Below are 15,950 nucleotides of genomic sequence, written 5' to 3' on the forward strand. Positions count from 1 at the left end.
TCTGCAATAGGACGGCTTTTCATGCCTGCAGGAATAATCTAGATAAAAGTTTTAGTTACAAAAAATAAAAATAAAATTGTCTCAACATTTAAACACTAGGAATTTGGGCTCCAACCTGAGAAATGAGCATAAAGGGCTTGAACTTTGGAAGAAAATAAAATAATGTCCTGGTGGGGGCTAAATATAATTTTCTGAGTCAACAAAAATAAAAAATAGTAAATGACAGATAAATTTGGTGAAAATGTTAAAGTAAAAATCTTCAGTTTTTTAGTTTTTTTTGGTGAATAAAATTAATAAAAAGGTGTCTTCAATGTCTATTGTCTAAAAACACAAAATTAATGTCTTGATCAATCAAAAGTTAAGTCACACAATCATTGTCAATAAGTGGCACACTCGCATTCTTGCTCTACATGCTCCTGCTTATGTTTTCACTATTTGCAATTTTGCTGTCTTCGCAATTTCACTTTCGAATTTGTTCTCGCCCCTCTTTATGTGACTTAAATTAGAAGTTAAATTTTACATTTATTTACTTAAAATATAGTTGCAAAGAATTGTCCATTTTTAATTGGCCATCTATACAATAATTAAGGAAAGAAATTGGGCCTCCACTTGTTTATACTTTACAACTCTTTCGATTTAAATATCACTACTCCACTGGATTATGGTTTCCACAAACACGAATAAACTTATCCACGATTGGAAGAAGAAATCCTCGTGTTCCCAAACAGATCGGTAAAGAAAAAATGTTCTCCGCGCACCCTGCGTAACTGTACAGTGTTTCCTCATATAAAACCCAGAAACAGAGTAGTATCAAGAAACGTGAACTCAACTCCTACACTGCGCATAAATAACACCACAGTCAGCCTTTCACTAAGAACTCTCTCTCAATGTGGGAACTTTCGCGCCAAATAATTCAGCATTAGAGAAGGTCGTCACACTCACCATGATCGTCACTCCTCTAATCTACAAATTCAGTTTCTCTCTCCTTGTCCTCCTCATCTCAATCTCTCTCTTTCAATTCAAAACCTCCCTAGATCGAACTCAGCTTTCTTCATCCCTAAACCAAACCCTAACCCTAACCCTAACGACGAAACAAAGATCCGAGTCGGACCTAACAACCAATCAAGAACAACAACAGCAACAACAAGAAGAAATTACTCGCAAGAACTATATTGTCAGATTTGTTGAATACAAGAGAGCCGAAGATCACAAAACGTATCTTGAAGAGAATGTCAAATCGGACCGTTGGGAATGGATTGAGCGGAGAAACCCAGCGGCGAAGTTTCCCACTGATTTCGGCTTGGTGTCGATTGAAGATTCAGTTCAGCCGGCTTTGATTGAGGAGTTTGGGAAATTGCAGCTGGTGAAGGATGTATGGGCCGATTTGAGCCATCAAAGGAGCTTGCTTCAGAAAGGAACGAAGAAACTTGGGGCTTTTGTGGATGGGAAGAAGCGGCCGGGGAAAATTTTCACGGCGATGTCGTTCAGCGAAGGAGATCAATACGTGGCTGCGGAGACTAGTAATTTGACGATTCACTGGAAACGTCATCTTATGATGCAGGTAAGCTTCATTATATTTATCTGTGTTTTTATTGCATAGTGTGATTTTTTATTTTTATTTTTTTTTCCCTTAGTTATTGCATAGTGTGATTCTTGATTTCTTTTTAAATAATTTGTACTAATTATGATGGTTTAATCTCAATTTCAGAGTGTTCTTCAAAATCGGAGTGTTCTTGTTCTGTTAACTATTATGTTTTTAGACTGTGATTCTTGAATTGCTTTCTTGCAGAAGTCTCAAGTCACATCCTTATTTGGTGCGGATGTGCTTTGGGCGAAAGGGTACACTGGCTCAAAAGTCAAAATGGCCATATTTGATACTGGAATCCGGGCAGACCACCCACATTTCCGTAATATAAAGGTATCTTTGTTGATAGAGTATGTTGGAGTCCATTAGTGTTCTTTTCAGTCAGGTGTGTTCAATTGAAACTGTATCTGGGTATAGAATTCTATTGCATCTTGAAAGAAAAACTCCTTAATTTACCACCAATGGCTTAGCTTAACTGGTTTATGGAAGGTTGAGGGTTGGAGTTCTCATTGGGACAAATTTGAGCGAGTGATTTACTTGCCCTCCACCCTAAGAGAAAAAAACTCCTTAATTTGCTATAATACGATTGGTTAGGGTGGGGTTGATTTTCATGTTGCACTGTTTCAGGAGCGTACAAATTGGACCAATGAGGACACTCTAAATGACAATCTTGGACATGGGACATTTGTTGCTGGAGTTATTGCGGGTGACTATGGAGAGTGCCTTGGTTTTGCTCCAGACACAGAGATTTATGCTTTTCGTGTGTTTACTGATGCGCAGGTAATGCATAGTGTGCATTTCAACTAATGGATTCATATCACCAATTTGTGTAGAATTTGCATTACCTTTCCTACTTTCTCTTTGTATTGCAATTGAGATAGAGGATATAATATTGTCATTTGATTTGCTCAAGAGAAGGCTAACAATCAGTGCTTTATTTACTAAAAAATGTCGCATTGGAGATTTCAGCCACAAATTGCTCGATGCAAAAGAAGGGGCATAGATGATATCCTCGTTGGATTTGGTCTCTTCAGTGTTTATTCCTTTTGTTATGTGAACTTGATGCTCATGGTGTTGTGATCAATGCTATAAAATGGTGGTCTTTGGGTTAATTATCACCTGCTGTTTAATATGAGCAATTTTAAGCTTTTGGTTACTATGTAATATGATCTATCTTGGATTTTGGATCTGTTGAACAAATAATGGACCACGACCAAGGGTTGTAGCCCAGTGTTATATTCTCTACCTACAAAAGTGGAAAGTTGAGAGTTCAAGTCCCTACAAGGGCGAAGTGGGTGTGTGGGTTATTTGCCGGAAAGAATAAAAATAAATATTACAAGATAAAAGAAAGAGCCACAAATTCGGTTTTGAAGATGTATTTTTCAAAATAAGAAAATATGACCACGCATCAAAAGTACTATGAATTGTGAACTACAAAAATTCAAGCCAAGAGCAGCGAGTATGAGCAAAATTTTAGAAATTCCAATTCAGTATGCTAAGTATGCTTCAAGACATAATTCTGATTGCATTTCCTTTTACTAATCTAATCTGATAATATTGTTTCAACTTATCAAAAAAACAACTGATAATATTGTTTTGGCAAGACTATGAGAAGTTTGTATTCAGCTCATTGCAGGTATCATACACATCATGGTTCCTTGATGCATTCAACTACGCGATTGCAACCAAAATGGATGTTCTAAATTTGAGTATAGGTGGACCTGATTACTTGGACCTTCCTTTTGTAGAGAAGGTAAGACTCCCATTCACATATTAACTCATCTTAACAAATCCTTATCCTAACTATTAGGAGTTGACTAAATTAATTTTATTTCTTCATTTTGCTCAATATGAGGCTGTTTTTACAGTTAAAACGCACATTATCGTATCTTTTTTACCATCCAATTCATGTTAATTTTGGCCTTTTCCTTCCCCTAGCACTTACCTACAATGTGGATCATATCACTCTTCCTCATTAATGCAGTTTTTTTGTCTTGTTGCAAATGGTCAAACTGTATTTGTACATCTTTTCTCATTTTATCTTCAATTGATGCTACTTCAACTTCTAATTTTTGTTCTTTTTTGTCTTACCATAGATCCATCTTACCATCTGCAATTCTATCATGCTCATTTTGTGAACATGTTTCTTAATAACATTTGGTCCCTTAAATGCGTAGTTGGTTTATGAACTGTTGATAGAATTTACTTTTTAATTTTACTATTATATGTCGATCATTTAATATGCTAGAAGCACAATGTAACCCATCCGAGTAACATCATTTCCAATTTTTCTCTATGTGAATAATGAAACGGTAATTACACCGTTTTCCTTTTGGTATTGCATCCTCACTTTTATTTCTAAAATTTCTCTAGTTGCATTTAATATAGTCAGTCTTACTCTTGGTTATTTTAAACCCTCTTAATTATAGATTTCTCTTCACCTCTAATTTTACCCGTGTCCTTAGTTTCATCAATCAAGACAATATAATTAGCAAATAGCAAGAGTAATTGACTATGACATTGAGAGAACATTGAAATCTTGATAAACATGTTAAGATTTTGGCATGCCTCAAGCATCTGGTGCTTCTTGCTCTGTTATGACGTCAGTACTGATCTCGAATTTCACAAGTGGTGGTCACAGTAATGTCAAGGATCCCGAAAGAATTTGGGATGTTTAGCCTAACATTCTCTATGAGGATCGAGTACCATTTTTGAAAGAAATTTCAAGTTTCTAAAATTTTAGTTGTGATTTGATTAGCTTTCCAATGTAAATATGTCATGAGATACTTGTGCTTATTTCTTTTGATCATTTTTGCCATTCATTCTAAGAACTAACATTACTTTAGTGATAAAAAATAATCTTATATGGCTGCATTTTTCACCAGGTCTGGGAACTGACGGCAAACAATATCATCATGGTTTCTGCAATTGGAAATGATGGACCACTTTATGGTACCCTAAACAACCCAGCAGATCAAAGTGACGTTATAGGTGTTGGTGGTATCGATTACAGTGATCACATAGCCTCATTCTCCTCACGTGGCATGAGTACTTGGGAGATTCCTCATGGGTATTCTTCTTTAAATTTTATTTTTGTTCTTGTCTGTCTGTTTTTCATTTGTATGGTTTAAATGTGTCCTCTTTTGATCCTCTTTCTGGTAGTCCATGATTAATGCACATGCATGCAGACATGTCTATGGTTGGACATTTAGCAGATAGGCATATCCGACAAAAGAGTACAAAAGAATTCCTTGATTACCACGAGTTTTCTAAAATTGCTTTTAAAATGAACACATGAAACTACTAATTTCAAATTGTTTTATCTAGATTGATATATGTACTATGATTGGATGCAGATGATATAATATCTTACATTTGGAAATTAAGTGGCATCCTACCATTTTGGGTTTAGATAGATCTGACTCTTATACAAAACTGCACCTCGACCTGTATGCCTTAGACAATGTGACATTGCTCCTCATTCACAAGTTTACTCACACTCACAAACACATTTACTGACATTGAATTTGAAAATCACGATACTAATCTGTAAATGATGGAGAAATTTTAATCTTTGTTGCACAGAAGAATTTTACCATCTTCCTTATGTTGGACAAAGACATCGTAATGCCGTTTTTGCATCATGAGAGTTGAGCTGTTTCTGAAGCTCCTTTTTCTTGTGCTATAAAGTACTATACAATGCCATCCTATACATGAACCATGTTAATCAATTGCTACTCACAACTTGTTAGCATGATTATCGGCGATGTTAATTTATTCATGAAGATTTTTACTTTTTGTTAATATGTTCAGTCATCCCTTGCTTTATTATTAAAATTCCTCCTTGCACAATCCACTTGCTTGGGCACCCTGAAAGTAATGTTACTTGCAACTTCTGGTTTGTCGATTCTTTTATCCACGCGACAAAAAAGATAAATTGACAGCAACAGCAAGTTATTTATTTATTTTTTTCCCGGAAATACCACGAGTTGTTTATACTGATGAAATTGTACATTTTTGACCAAGCAACTTTGCCCCTGCAGTTATGGTCGTGTGAAGCCAGATATTGTTGCATATGGACGGGAAATTATGGGATCCAAGATCAGCACAGGTTGTAAAAGTTTATCTGGTACTAGTGTGGCAAGTCCTGTAGTTGCTGGTGTGGTGTGCCTTCTTGTTAGTGTCATACCTGAAGCCAACCGAAAGGACATTTTAAATCCGGCAAGCATGAAACAAGCACTGGTTGAGGGGGCTGCAAAACTTTCTGGTCCAAATATGTATGAGCAGGGTGCAGGGAGAGTTGATCTGTGAGTTCTCCATGTAACCAGGCTCTTACTTTTACATGTTAATTTTTTATTACTACAAACACTGCTAGTTCTTGTTGACGCTACCATTATCCATTCTTGTTATTGTCATTATTATGTCTAATCTTTGTGTTACCGTTTCTGAGGTTTGAATTCTATGTCAGGTTAAAATCATACGAAATCTTGAAGACCTACCAACCTCGAGCAAGCTTCTTCCCTAGTATTTTGGATTATACTGATTGCCCTTATTCCTGGCCTTTTTGCCATCAACCACTCTATGCAGGTGCCATGCCTGTTATCTTCAATACTACCATTTTGAATGGGATGGGTGCAATTGGCTTTGTTAGAAGTCCACCAACATGGCATCCTTCAAATGAGGAAGGCAATCTTCTCAGCATTCACTTCACTTATTCGGATGTCATTTGGCCGTGGACTGGTTATATAGCACTGCACATGCAAATTAAGGAAGAAGGAGCTCAGTTTTCTGGAGTTATTGAAGGCAATGTAACAGTTGCTGTATACAGCCCTGCAGCCCCAGGAGAGAAGGGCCCTCGAAGTAGTACCTGTGTCCTTCACTTGAAACTGAAAGTGGTTCCAACTCCTCCAAGATCAAAACGGGTTTTATGGGATCAATTTCACAGTATCAAATACCCACCTGGTTATATTCCAAGAGACTCATTGGATGTTCGGAATGACATCCTTGACTGGCATGGGGATCACCTGCACACGAATTTCCACATTATGTTCAACATGTTAAGAGATGCTGGATACTATGTTGAAACACTTGGTTCGCCTCTTACATGCTTTGATGCAAATCAGTACGGAACACTTCTGCTAGTGGATCTTGAGGATGAGTACTTCACTGAAGAGATCGAAAAGCTGAGGGATGATGTAATCAATACTGGACTAGGTCTGGCTGTTTTTGCTGAGTGGTATAATGTCGACACAATGGTGAAGATGAGATTTTTTGATGATAACACACGGAGTTGGTGGACCCCAGTGACTGGAGGCGCGAATATCCCTGCATTAAATGATCTTTTGGCCCCATTTGAGATTGCCTTTGGAGATAAGATTCTGAATGGTGATTTTTCTATCAATGGTGAGCAGAGTCGTTATGCGTCCGGAACTGATATTGTAAAGTTTCCAGGAGGTGGATATCTGCACAGCTTTCCTTTCCTGGATAGCTCAGAGAGTGGAGCCACCCAGAATATTTTAAGCTCGAGTTTGACAAGGGTGAGCACACAAGGCTACTTCTATTTTCTTTCTGGTTGTTGAAAAAGAAAAGACCAAGTAAAAACAAAAGGTGAGGGTAAAATTATTTTTTGGATGGTATTACCTTTTAGGCTATGAAGAGTGAATTTTTAAGCAGTTTTATCTACTTTGTTACCCTATATGCCGCACCAGTAATTGAAACAATAGCTGGACAAGCATAATGAAAGCAATTGGAAAAATTTCCCGCGATGTAAATGTGACTAAAAAATTCAAAATTCTGTATTTGCAGTTGACCCTTTTTTAATCTTTATTTAATTTCTCTCTCAATTAATTAAAATTTTTGTAGATGAGTTGCTCTAAGTAGTTGATAATATTAGTACGTGTTGATAATTTTGTGAAAAATTAATGTGAAAAGTTTCATTAATGCCCAGCTGATGGACCATGTACACTTGAACCAAAGTTCATGTCATCAGATCAAGGACAATTAGAATCCCTCCAGGAACATGAAAATTATTTATCTTTTCTGTGACAATTTTGATGTAATGTGCACTATAAATTTAATGTGTATATCAATGATTGTAGGCAGACTCCCCTATTCTTGGTCTTTTGGAGATGGGTAAGGGTCGAATTGCAGTCTATGGAGACTCCAACTGTTTGGACAGCAGCCACATGGTGACTAATTGTTATTGGCTTTTGAGGAAAATATTAGATTTCACAAGCAAGAACATCAAAGATCCTGTACTTTTCTTGAACTCAGCTAGACGAGATACACCCTTATACCAAGATGACAACCAGTTACCATCTCGCAGAACTGATGTGAATTTCTCTACTTATTCTGCGGTTGTTGGAAAGGAATTGGTCTGTAGGAGTGACTCCAGTTTTGAGGTATGGGGGACTAAGGGCTATGGTTTACAGGTCAGGGGAAGAAACCGCAGACTGCCAGGCTATCCTGTTATCGATTTGGGGAGTGGTTCAAACTCTACTGTGGAGACTTCTGATATGAAGCAGCCTAATTTGACTGGGAAGAAGAAGGATGATTCTTCGGGAAACAAGTACTTGGGTTTATTCTATGGAGAGGATGTAAGAGACTGAAAATAGTACTTTGTGGTTCTCTTTTGATTTAATATTATTGATTCTTTCCCATCAGTTCTGCTCATCATTTATATTCTAGAGACGCTGAAATTACTGTCATTTTATGCCTTTATTTGCAGCTTGATATGCCTGTGCTTGTCGCAAGTCAGTGGCTTGTACCTTCTATTGTTGCTGTTTCTGGTTAGTGCACATCATTTGATCTCAATACTTGAGCACAGTAAATCACTTCAATTCTTGCGTGTTTTAATTGACATGTATGCTGGTTGTTAGGCCTTCTGCTTTTCTTAATCTTGTGGAGACTTCGACAAAGGCGCAGGAGGCGGAGGAAGGGATCTGGCTCTGGTCGTTTTGGCAATTTATAGTCATGGATGAATTTTGAGATGGCCTTTCTCCTGTACGATTGCTACACACGGTCAAGAGTGTTGTCTCCTGTAACTTTGTTGCACAGCTTGAGAATTTTGGTGTCCGCATTATCATGGGAAAATGAGTTTTGTATTCATAATCTACACTTGTAGCTTTTTTCTTTGTTCGGATTATTTGCAGTGCACAAATATTCTGAATGTAATGAAAAATCATAGATCCCTCCAAGCAACGGGGCTTCAGCGCTGGGCAAGAATGCGGTTTCTATTCCTTAGCAAGTGCAGTGTCATAATGTCTTCTTCTGCTCTCGAGCAGGTTAACTTTTCCTTGTTAATGTATAGGGGAAAATTATTGATAAATTTCACAAGAAAATGCTTGGAATCTGTAACTCTTTAATTGGCTTATAAATATACAGTTTTAACTGAATTTCAGGCGCTTCGTTGATGATGTTGTTATTGGTTTCAATTTTGAGTATTGCGACCTTGACTGATATGGCCTGAGCTGACCACTTACCAACATGATCCATATGGTGTCGGTGATATTCACTGGAGAAAATTTCTCGTTTCTTGAAATCGAAACAAAGCTATAATGTAGTAGAACCTTTTCTTCTTAAAGTTGAGAGTTCAAATATCTGTGTGGTGTGGGTTCTTTTTTTTTATTTTATCAAGTTCTACTCATTTAAAGAAGAGAGTTTATAGTATGTAGATTAGTGTCCCATTGTTATTTGTCAGGGATTATTTTTTGGGTCTAATCATAGACGTCGAAGCGGATCCTCTCTTTGTACACCTAAACTATTCTTTTTAGAAAATATTTTTTTTTATCCAGGTAAAATATTCTTTTATTTTTACTTTGTTGGTGTTTGGCAAAAGTCTACGTTGAGAATGAGGTCCAATCCATCGAGTGAGATATGTAAAATAATTTGCCGAAAATTGATGGATAAGTTATTTTTGTTAACTTTTAATATTTTTTTTTTCGTAAAATATTTACGACAACCAAACATCTGAAAATTTACATCCAAACAAACGAAGCCTAATGTATAATTTTGAACGGTACAAACTCAACAATTTAACACTCATCCAGAAGAAAATAGAAAAAGGATTAGATTTGATTAATTTTAATTCCACATACAAACTCAACAATAGAAAATAGAAAAAGGATGAGATTTGATTAATTTTAATTCCACATAATCATTGAGTTTTTGGAAGGCCATATACAGTCCAAATGAGTCAACTACTAGTTGAGTTCAACATATAGCATGGATATAAATGCCGTTGAATACAGATTGAAAGAAGGGAGGAGAAACTTTTAAAATTAGTCTCCTTTCCACAATTTGATTTACTTAACAAGTAGGGGAAAGAATAGGGTTCTTTTAACGGGTTGCAAAAGCTACACATTCTGCAAGTGGGATGATTTAACTTAGGTGATTAATTTTTTTCTTTTCTTTTTGGATTTAAGTGATTGCACAGTTATGCTTATTTATTTTCGGTAAATAAAGTGAACAGCCATGCTTATTCTATTCTTTTCATTTCCTTTCACATCTTCTTAATCAAACTAATAAAATTTACTTACCCAAAAAAAAAAATAATAATAATTTCTCTTTCGTTCTTGCATTCTCTTTTCTTATACTCCAGAATGAAAAACTACATGCAGTGAAAAACACAACTCAGGAGAGTCTGGTGAATCTAGAATGTGGCACCACCTTAAATTAACTGTTTGATAACTAAAAACCACAGTGGAGTTTCAACAAAGTCGCTTTGGCCGAGTGGTTAAGGCGTGTGCCTGCTAAGTACATGGGGTTTCCCCGCGAGAGTTCGAATCTCTCAGGCGACGTTTACTTTTTGTTCATCTTAACTAAAAGATGAAATGAATATTATTTTTCTTTGGTTTTTTTGGCACACTTTTCTTCAAATGATAGCCAATAACTAGACTGGGAAATCAATGAAAAGAAGAAATGTAAAGGCAAGAGAATATTTTGTTTGAAGAAGAGCATGGTTTATTAAGTAGGTGGAAATGGGTGAACTTATTTCTATTTGGAAGCACCTTCAACATTAATGGACTTTTGGCTGTCACCTGAGAAAATTGACTTTTGAACAATATTAATTGCAGCTTCTGTTTTCATCATGCACTCAATTAAGTGGTGTCTTGGAAAGAAACTGATTGATTTGTCAATTGTGTAGACAAAATTGGGTGGGTGGATTAATTTATACTTATTCAATTCCTAAAAACAACTCAGGAAAACATTGGCATATATATATGCTTGATAATACTACTCCTACTTAAATAAAACAGAGTTTGTTTATTCTATAAAAACTCCAAATATTTTACAAATATTATTAGTAGGTGTAATATAGGACCCCATTGCCACTACCTGGGGATGCTGGCTGATATATGACAAACATATAAAACTTGGTCACGGGTCCTGAGGCTGACCCTACTGCTTCAAAGCCTTCAATGTGCATGCTCACTCTTTCTATCTCTTAATGTTCACAATTATCACATTAAATGGAAGTTTGAAATACAATATTATACACCAACTTTAACAAAAGTAATATATATATATATATAGTTCTAATTAATTAAAATTAAGAAATGGGGTGTTTGAATTTTTCAGAGCCACTTTGGTCATACACAGCTGCTAGCATCAAACCAAAGCAAAAGTAGGGCTTAATTACGAAATTAATCAATGTCATTTGCAATGGTTTCTGCTTGTCACTCACCTAACTTCAACTTCAAAACCTGAAACAAACTAACCCAAAACTGTCTGTTTGCTATTTGGTACGTTAGACTTTGGAAGTAAAGGGCAATCAACTGAACCGATTAGTTTGTTTCTGTCTTCTTGGAAGCTTCTAGGACTTCAAGATGCTCTTGTAGAGAGAAATCTAGGGAGACAGAGAGAAAGACCTTGACATTATATAGTCATATATATATATATAATTTTGGGAATTGGGATATATGGTGGGTATACATAGAGTATAATTTATTCCTTATTGTTGAGTGTCGTCTTATATAAGACTCCCACTTTTTTTCAATTTTTGAAAAAGTTTGGACAAGACACGAGTATATTGACAAAGGATTGATTTAAATCTATTAGATTGCTAGAATCAAACATGGAAAAGGTGACAATATTGCCTTTGTCATTCACCCTCAAACTCATTTTCCAAAACACACACACACACCATCTCTCTCTCTCTCTCTCTCTCTTTCTCTCTCTGACATTCATCTTGAGTGAAAGGAGAGCAGAGGGTGGTAGTGTTCATCTCACAACATTGGAAATTTAAGTTGTTCACACGAATCTCATTGTAAAATTTGATTGGAAGTGAATCCAGTACTAGTTTACAAGCTGCCAAACTGATAAATTCCATGGCTTAGAGTACAAATTTACAGTGCTAGCTGTTGCATGTTGCGGTGCAGACCTAATTGATCACCATATATCTGTTGATCCAATGGCCTATATATTTAACAAGAAAATTAAAATAATGAAATAGAAGGTTAACGTATTTAATATTTTTGACTTATTACCAAACAATACCCCCACCAATAATGTTGGTGGGGGTATTTTAGTAAAAGTAACCTCCCTCAATTAGTTGGAAGGGATTTTTAATAGAATAAATTAAAAAGTGAGTTGACTTTCAAAAACTACAAACTCATTTTTATGCAATTCACCTTTAATTTGGACAGAACCAAGTTTTATAATTTATGCTTTGCGATTTGACCAAGGTAAAAAACTTGTGGTCTGATAAAGAGATAAATAGTGTAGTCACTCCTTTATATTGCCCATGCCTCATAATATATGTTTGTCTTTTCAAAGCAAATCCAAACAGTGGTTTACCATGTACATAAAGGGAAGACTACTGTTAGTCTGTAAGCTAATGGTGAAGAGTTTGTCCTAATATACTCCCCTATTGGAAACCACAGCATTACTATATATATACACACGTGTGTGTAATTGTTTATAAAAAACAGAGTAAATAATATAAAACCTTAGGTTTTAGCACTTAATATCTTCTTTTGTACCCTTTCTGGCTGCTTTCTACATACATGCCACTGTAACATGATGAGGGGCATTTATTGAATAACCATTCCTAGAAAACAATACCCTAATTAGGTACTGCCCATTTGATTCCTCTGTTCCTCATAATAAATTCCCACAATTTCAAATTATTATTATTATTATTATTATTATTTTTTAAAACTTTGTATTTTCCACCCATAATTTTGCTATTCCATGAAATGCATCATTTTCAAGTTTGAAAAGTGAAAATAAAGTATGTGGTGTTGCATATTTCTAATCCATTTTTAGTATAAATATGCGTATCAGATTACCAGGAATCATGCATTGAGTATAAAGTATAAACACGAGTGTCAACTTTGCATCTTCTTATCTCATTTTGACTATCAACATATCAATTCCACAACTCACGTATGAAGAAGTGAAAAATAGAATATAAGTCTTTAGCCAACTCACTAACAATTATTGACATCAAAATTTATTATGAGCTATTACCAATATTTTATATGATTTTATTAAGTGGACTCTCTCTTCTTAAGTTTTGTGGTCTAATAGTATCTCTTTTATCTTTCAAAGTGAATGACAAGGGTTCGAGTCTACAAAATAATAAAGTGACAAAATAAAAATTAAGTAGACCCTCTTCATTGATAGACTTACTCAATAACCCTAATTTCATAATTAGAATTATAAATCTAGAAAAATCAAAATTTACCATCTAAAATTTAGAATTCTAAGTTACTAGGTCCTCTCACTTTTACATTTTAAAGACAAAAAAGACCTATACTTTTTTGGTTCTTTAGGAATTTTGAAGCATTATCCTTTACAAAATTTCAAAAGGGAAAAAATCTTACTTTTGAATAATATTTGCAAATAAATTTACATTTTATAAATAATGAACTTGTTTTAGTCTTACCCTTTATTACTAAATTACCATTGGTGCCCTTTCCACATTAAAATGTAAATTATTGCTTTCCACTTCTAAAAAAAAATCTAAAAGTAACAACGGATTAATATATCACCACAGTTGTAGTGGTGGATTCCACAGAGATGTGAGACACCTCATAACATCAAAATTATATATATACATTTCAAAAGTTCAAACAAATGTGCAAGTGCCTATAAAAAATATCGTAATGGTGAATTCGAACCGATTGTTGATGTGGTCATGTATATCATGACATCCAAATTATATATATATATATATATTTAACAGTCCAAACAAATGTGCACGTAGGCATACTCATCAAAAACTTCAAAAAATAATAATAATAATAATAATAATGTCACTGCAAATAAATTTGAATTAGCACTAATTAACGTGGTTTGAACAAGCTTTGCTGCGCGTGGATTTCATGTTTGAAATTTCTCAATAAAAACAAAAAAGAAGACAAAAACAGCAAAAAGACCTGTAGTCAGAACTTTAAAAATACCATCAATTTAAGACTCTTCTAAAGTAAGTTTCTTTGTACTTATATATACATACCCTATTACTTAACTCCGCCACCTTCCTCTTCAAAATAAATCTCTCTCTCTCTCTAACCTGCCCCTCTCTTTCTCTCTCTCTACAATGGAGAACCGGTTCAAGCAACGAGTCTCTCGCTTGTTCCGTTCATCATTCGGTTCATGTCGGTCTCGAAACATATCGGACGTCATGGACCGACCCGTTTTCGTCTCCCAAAACCCCCCACACTCCCAACTCGGCGAACTCTTTTCTCCAAAGCCGACTCGTCCATTTCCTTCCATTTGCAGAAACAAATGTTCCCAAACAGTGAAATCTGTAGAAAACAGCTGTATTGTAGCTAAGGAGCTCTTTCCCAGAAGTAAAGTCTCGGACAGAAAGTCCCTGCTCTTTCCGGCCGACGTCGACGGCCGTAAATGCCCACCTGTTTCACCCATTTCGCCTCTGCACACATTCTACGACTTCAAATCTTTCGAATCATCAAATCCCAAAGAGAAAAGATCGAGAGATGCGAAGAACAAGAAGAAGAAGAAGACCCATGTGAGGAGCAAAAAGGGTGACAAAGTTCAATTTGACGCTTTAGTGGCGGACAATTATAGTAGATGGTTTAGCAGCGACGGCGATGAAGAGGAAGACGACGATGAGACGACCCTCTTCTCCTCAAAATCTCTATCTTCCGACTCATCTGTCAACTCCTTTTGCCGGAAAAAACCCAGTCGCCGCCCCAAACCGTCAGCCAATCGACAGAGAAGATCTCAAAGGAAGGAGTCTGAAACGGGTGTAGTGACGTTACAGGGGAAGGTTAAAGATAGCTTGGCGGTGGTGAAGCGTTCGAGTGATCCTTACAATGATTTCAGGACTTCTATGGTGGAAATGATTGTGGAAAGACAGATCTTTTCGACCAAGGATCTGGAGAATTTGTTGCAGTGTTTTCTATCGTTGAACTCGTATCATCATCACAGGGTCATCCTTGAAGTGTTCACAGAGGTTTGGGAAGCTCTGTTTTCTGACTGGTCTTAGAAAAAGAAAACTCTACTCTGTTTTCTCTAATTTGCTTCTTAATTATGTGTTCATGAAAAAAAAAAATATAGTTAGCGGTCTAACTGTTGCATGTTATCGACTGTATCAATTGTTAATTAGTCAATGTTGTATTGCATTTTCAGTCTTTGGTATTACCAGACTAATTAGCTACTGATATTAATTAATGTTATAATTTGATTTCTGAAATGGGTGTTGTTTGTTTGTTTCATTTGTTGTTTTTCTTTTTCTTTTGTGGATTTCCAAGAGATAAAAAGATGAATCAGAGAGAAGAAGAAAAGAGCTTTTGCATTTTGGAATGCTTTTTGAATTGATATGATAGTTGTGAAAAGTTTTGTGATTGATTTGAAAAAGATAGGAGTGAGGACAAAGTCTATGGATGGTTTTCAGATTTTACGACTTTGAAAAAAGATGATAGAGATTGAAGGGATGGTTTTGTTTTTTTTCAAAAGCAAAATGTTAGTTTCTTCTCAGGTGAACTACATTTTCAAATGGAGAGAGGGAAACTTTTTATTATTACTATTTTTTTAAAATGAATATTATTATTAAGATGTTGACAAATAGTAATGACTCTTGGTTCAATCTTTACTAAACAAAATCATTATTCAATGAAAGGAAGAGAAGAAAAATGATAAGGTTGATGATGACAAGAACTTTGTAATGGCTTTTGTGTAGAATGAGTGTAATTGATGCTCTGTTTGGAAGAGAAAATGATAAACATTGCAACTTAGATGAAGAATGTAATATAATGTTACAAATCTCTGTTATATGATTCAAACCTACTTTTAAATAGTAATTTAACTTGACTAATATGAAACTTTTATTATTGTAAACACTAATAATCTATTCTACTCATCCATGACAAAACTTTTAAAATCGTGGGCAATGATT

General features: G+C 35.4%; 2 protein-coding genes and 1 non-coding gene across 4 annotated transcripts; all 3 read left to right on the forward strand.

Moving 5' to 3' along the window:
• The first annotated feature begins 680 nt into the window (after positions 1-680).
• Positions 681-8,979, forward strand: LOC132277203 (subtilisin-like protease SBT6.1). Of its 2 annotated transcripts, XM_059778983.1 has the most exons (10): positions 681-1,561; positions 1,790-1,918; positions 2,213-2,365; positions 3,222-3,338; positions 4,471-4,655; positions 5,629-5,892; positions 6,054-7,122; positions 7,684-8,181; positions 8,313-8,373; positions 8,464-8,979. In XM_059778983.1, the coding sequence occupies exons 1-10, from the start codon at positions 944-946 to the stop codon at positions 8,553-8,555; spliced, it is 3,186 nt and encodes a 1,061-aa protein (XP_059634966.1). In that variant the 5' UTR covers positions 681-943; the 3' UTR covers positions 8,556-8,979. The 2 variants fall into 2 exon arrangements, with proteins under 2 accessions (XP_059634966.1, XP_059634967.1); XM_059778984.1 differs by lacking the exon at positions 681-1,561 and having other exon boundaries at positions 3,212-3,338.
• A 1,322-nt stretch (positions 8,980-10,301) lies between these two features.
• On the forward strand, positions 10,302-10,383 carry TRNAS-GCU (transfer RNA serine (anticodon GCU)). Its single transcript has one exon. It is a non-coding gene; the product is annotated as a tRNA-Ser (tRNA).
• Positions 10,384-13,911: 3,528 nt separating this feature from the next.
• Positions 13,912-15,041, forward strand: LOC132278411 (transcription repressor OFP8). Its single transcript, XM_059780201.1, has one exon. It carries the CDS (start codon positions 14,130-14,132, stop codon positions 15,039-15,041), a length of 912 nt encoding a protein of 303 aa, XP_059636184.1. The 5' UTR covers positions 13,912-14,129.
• Positions 15,042-15,950: the final 909 nt, after the last annotated feature.

This window comes from Cornus florida, unplaced genomic scaffold, assembly GCF_030987335.1.
Source record: "Cornus florida cultivar Cherokee Brave unplaced genomic scaffold, ASM3098733v1 CherokeeBrave_3.0.0_Hap2_Chr10, whole genome shotgun sequence".
NCBI classification, from domain to species: Eukaryota; Viridiplantae; Streptophyta; class Magnoliopsida; order Cornales; family Cornaceae; genus Cornus; species Cornus florida.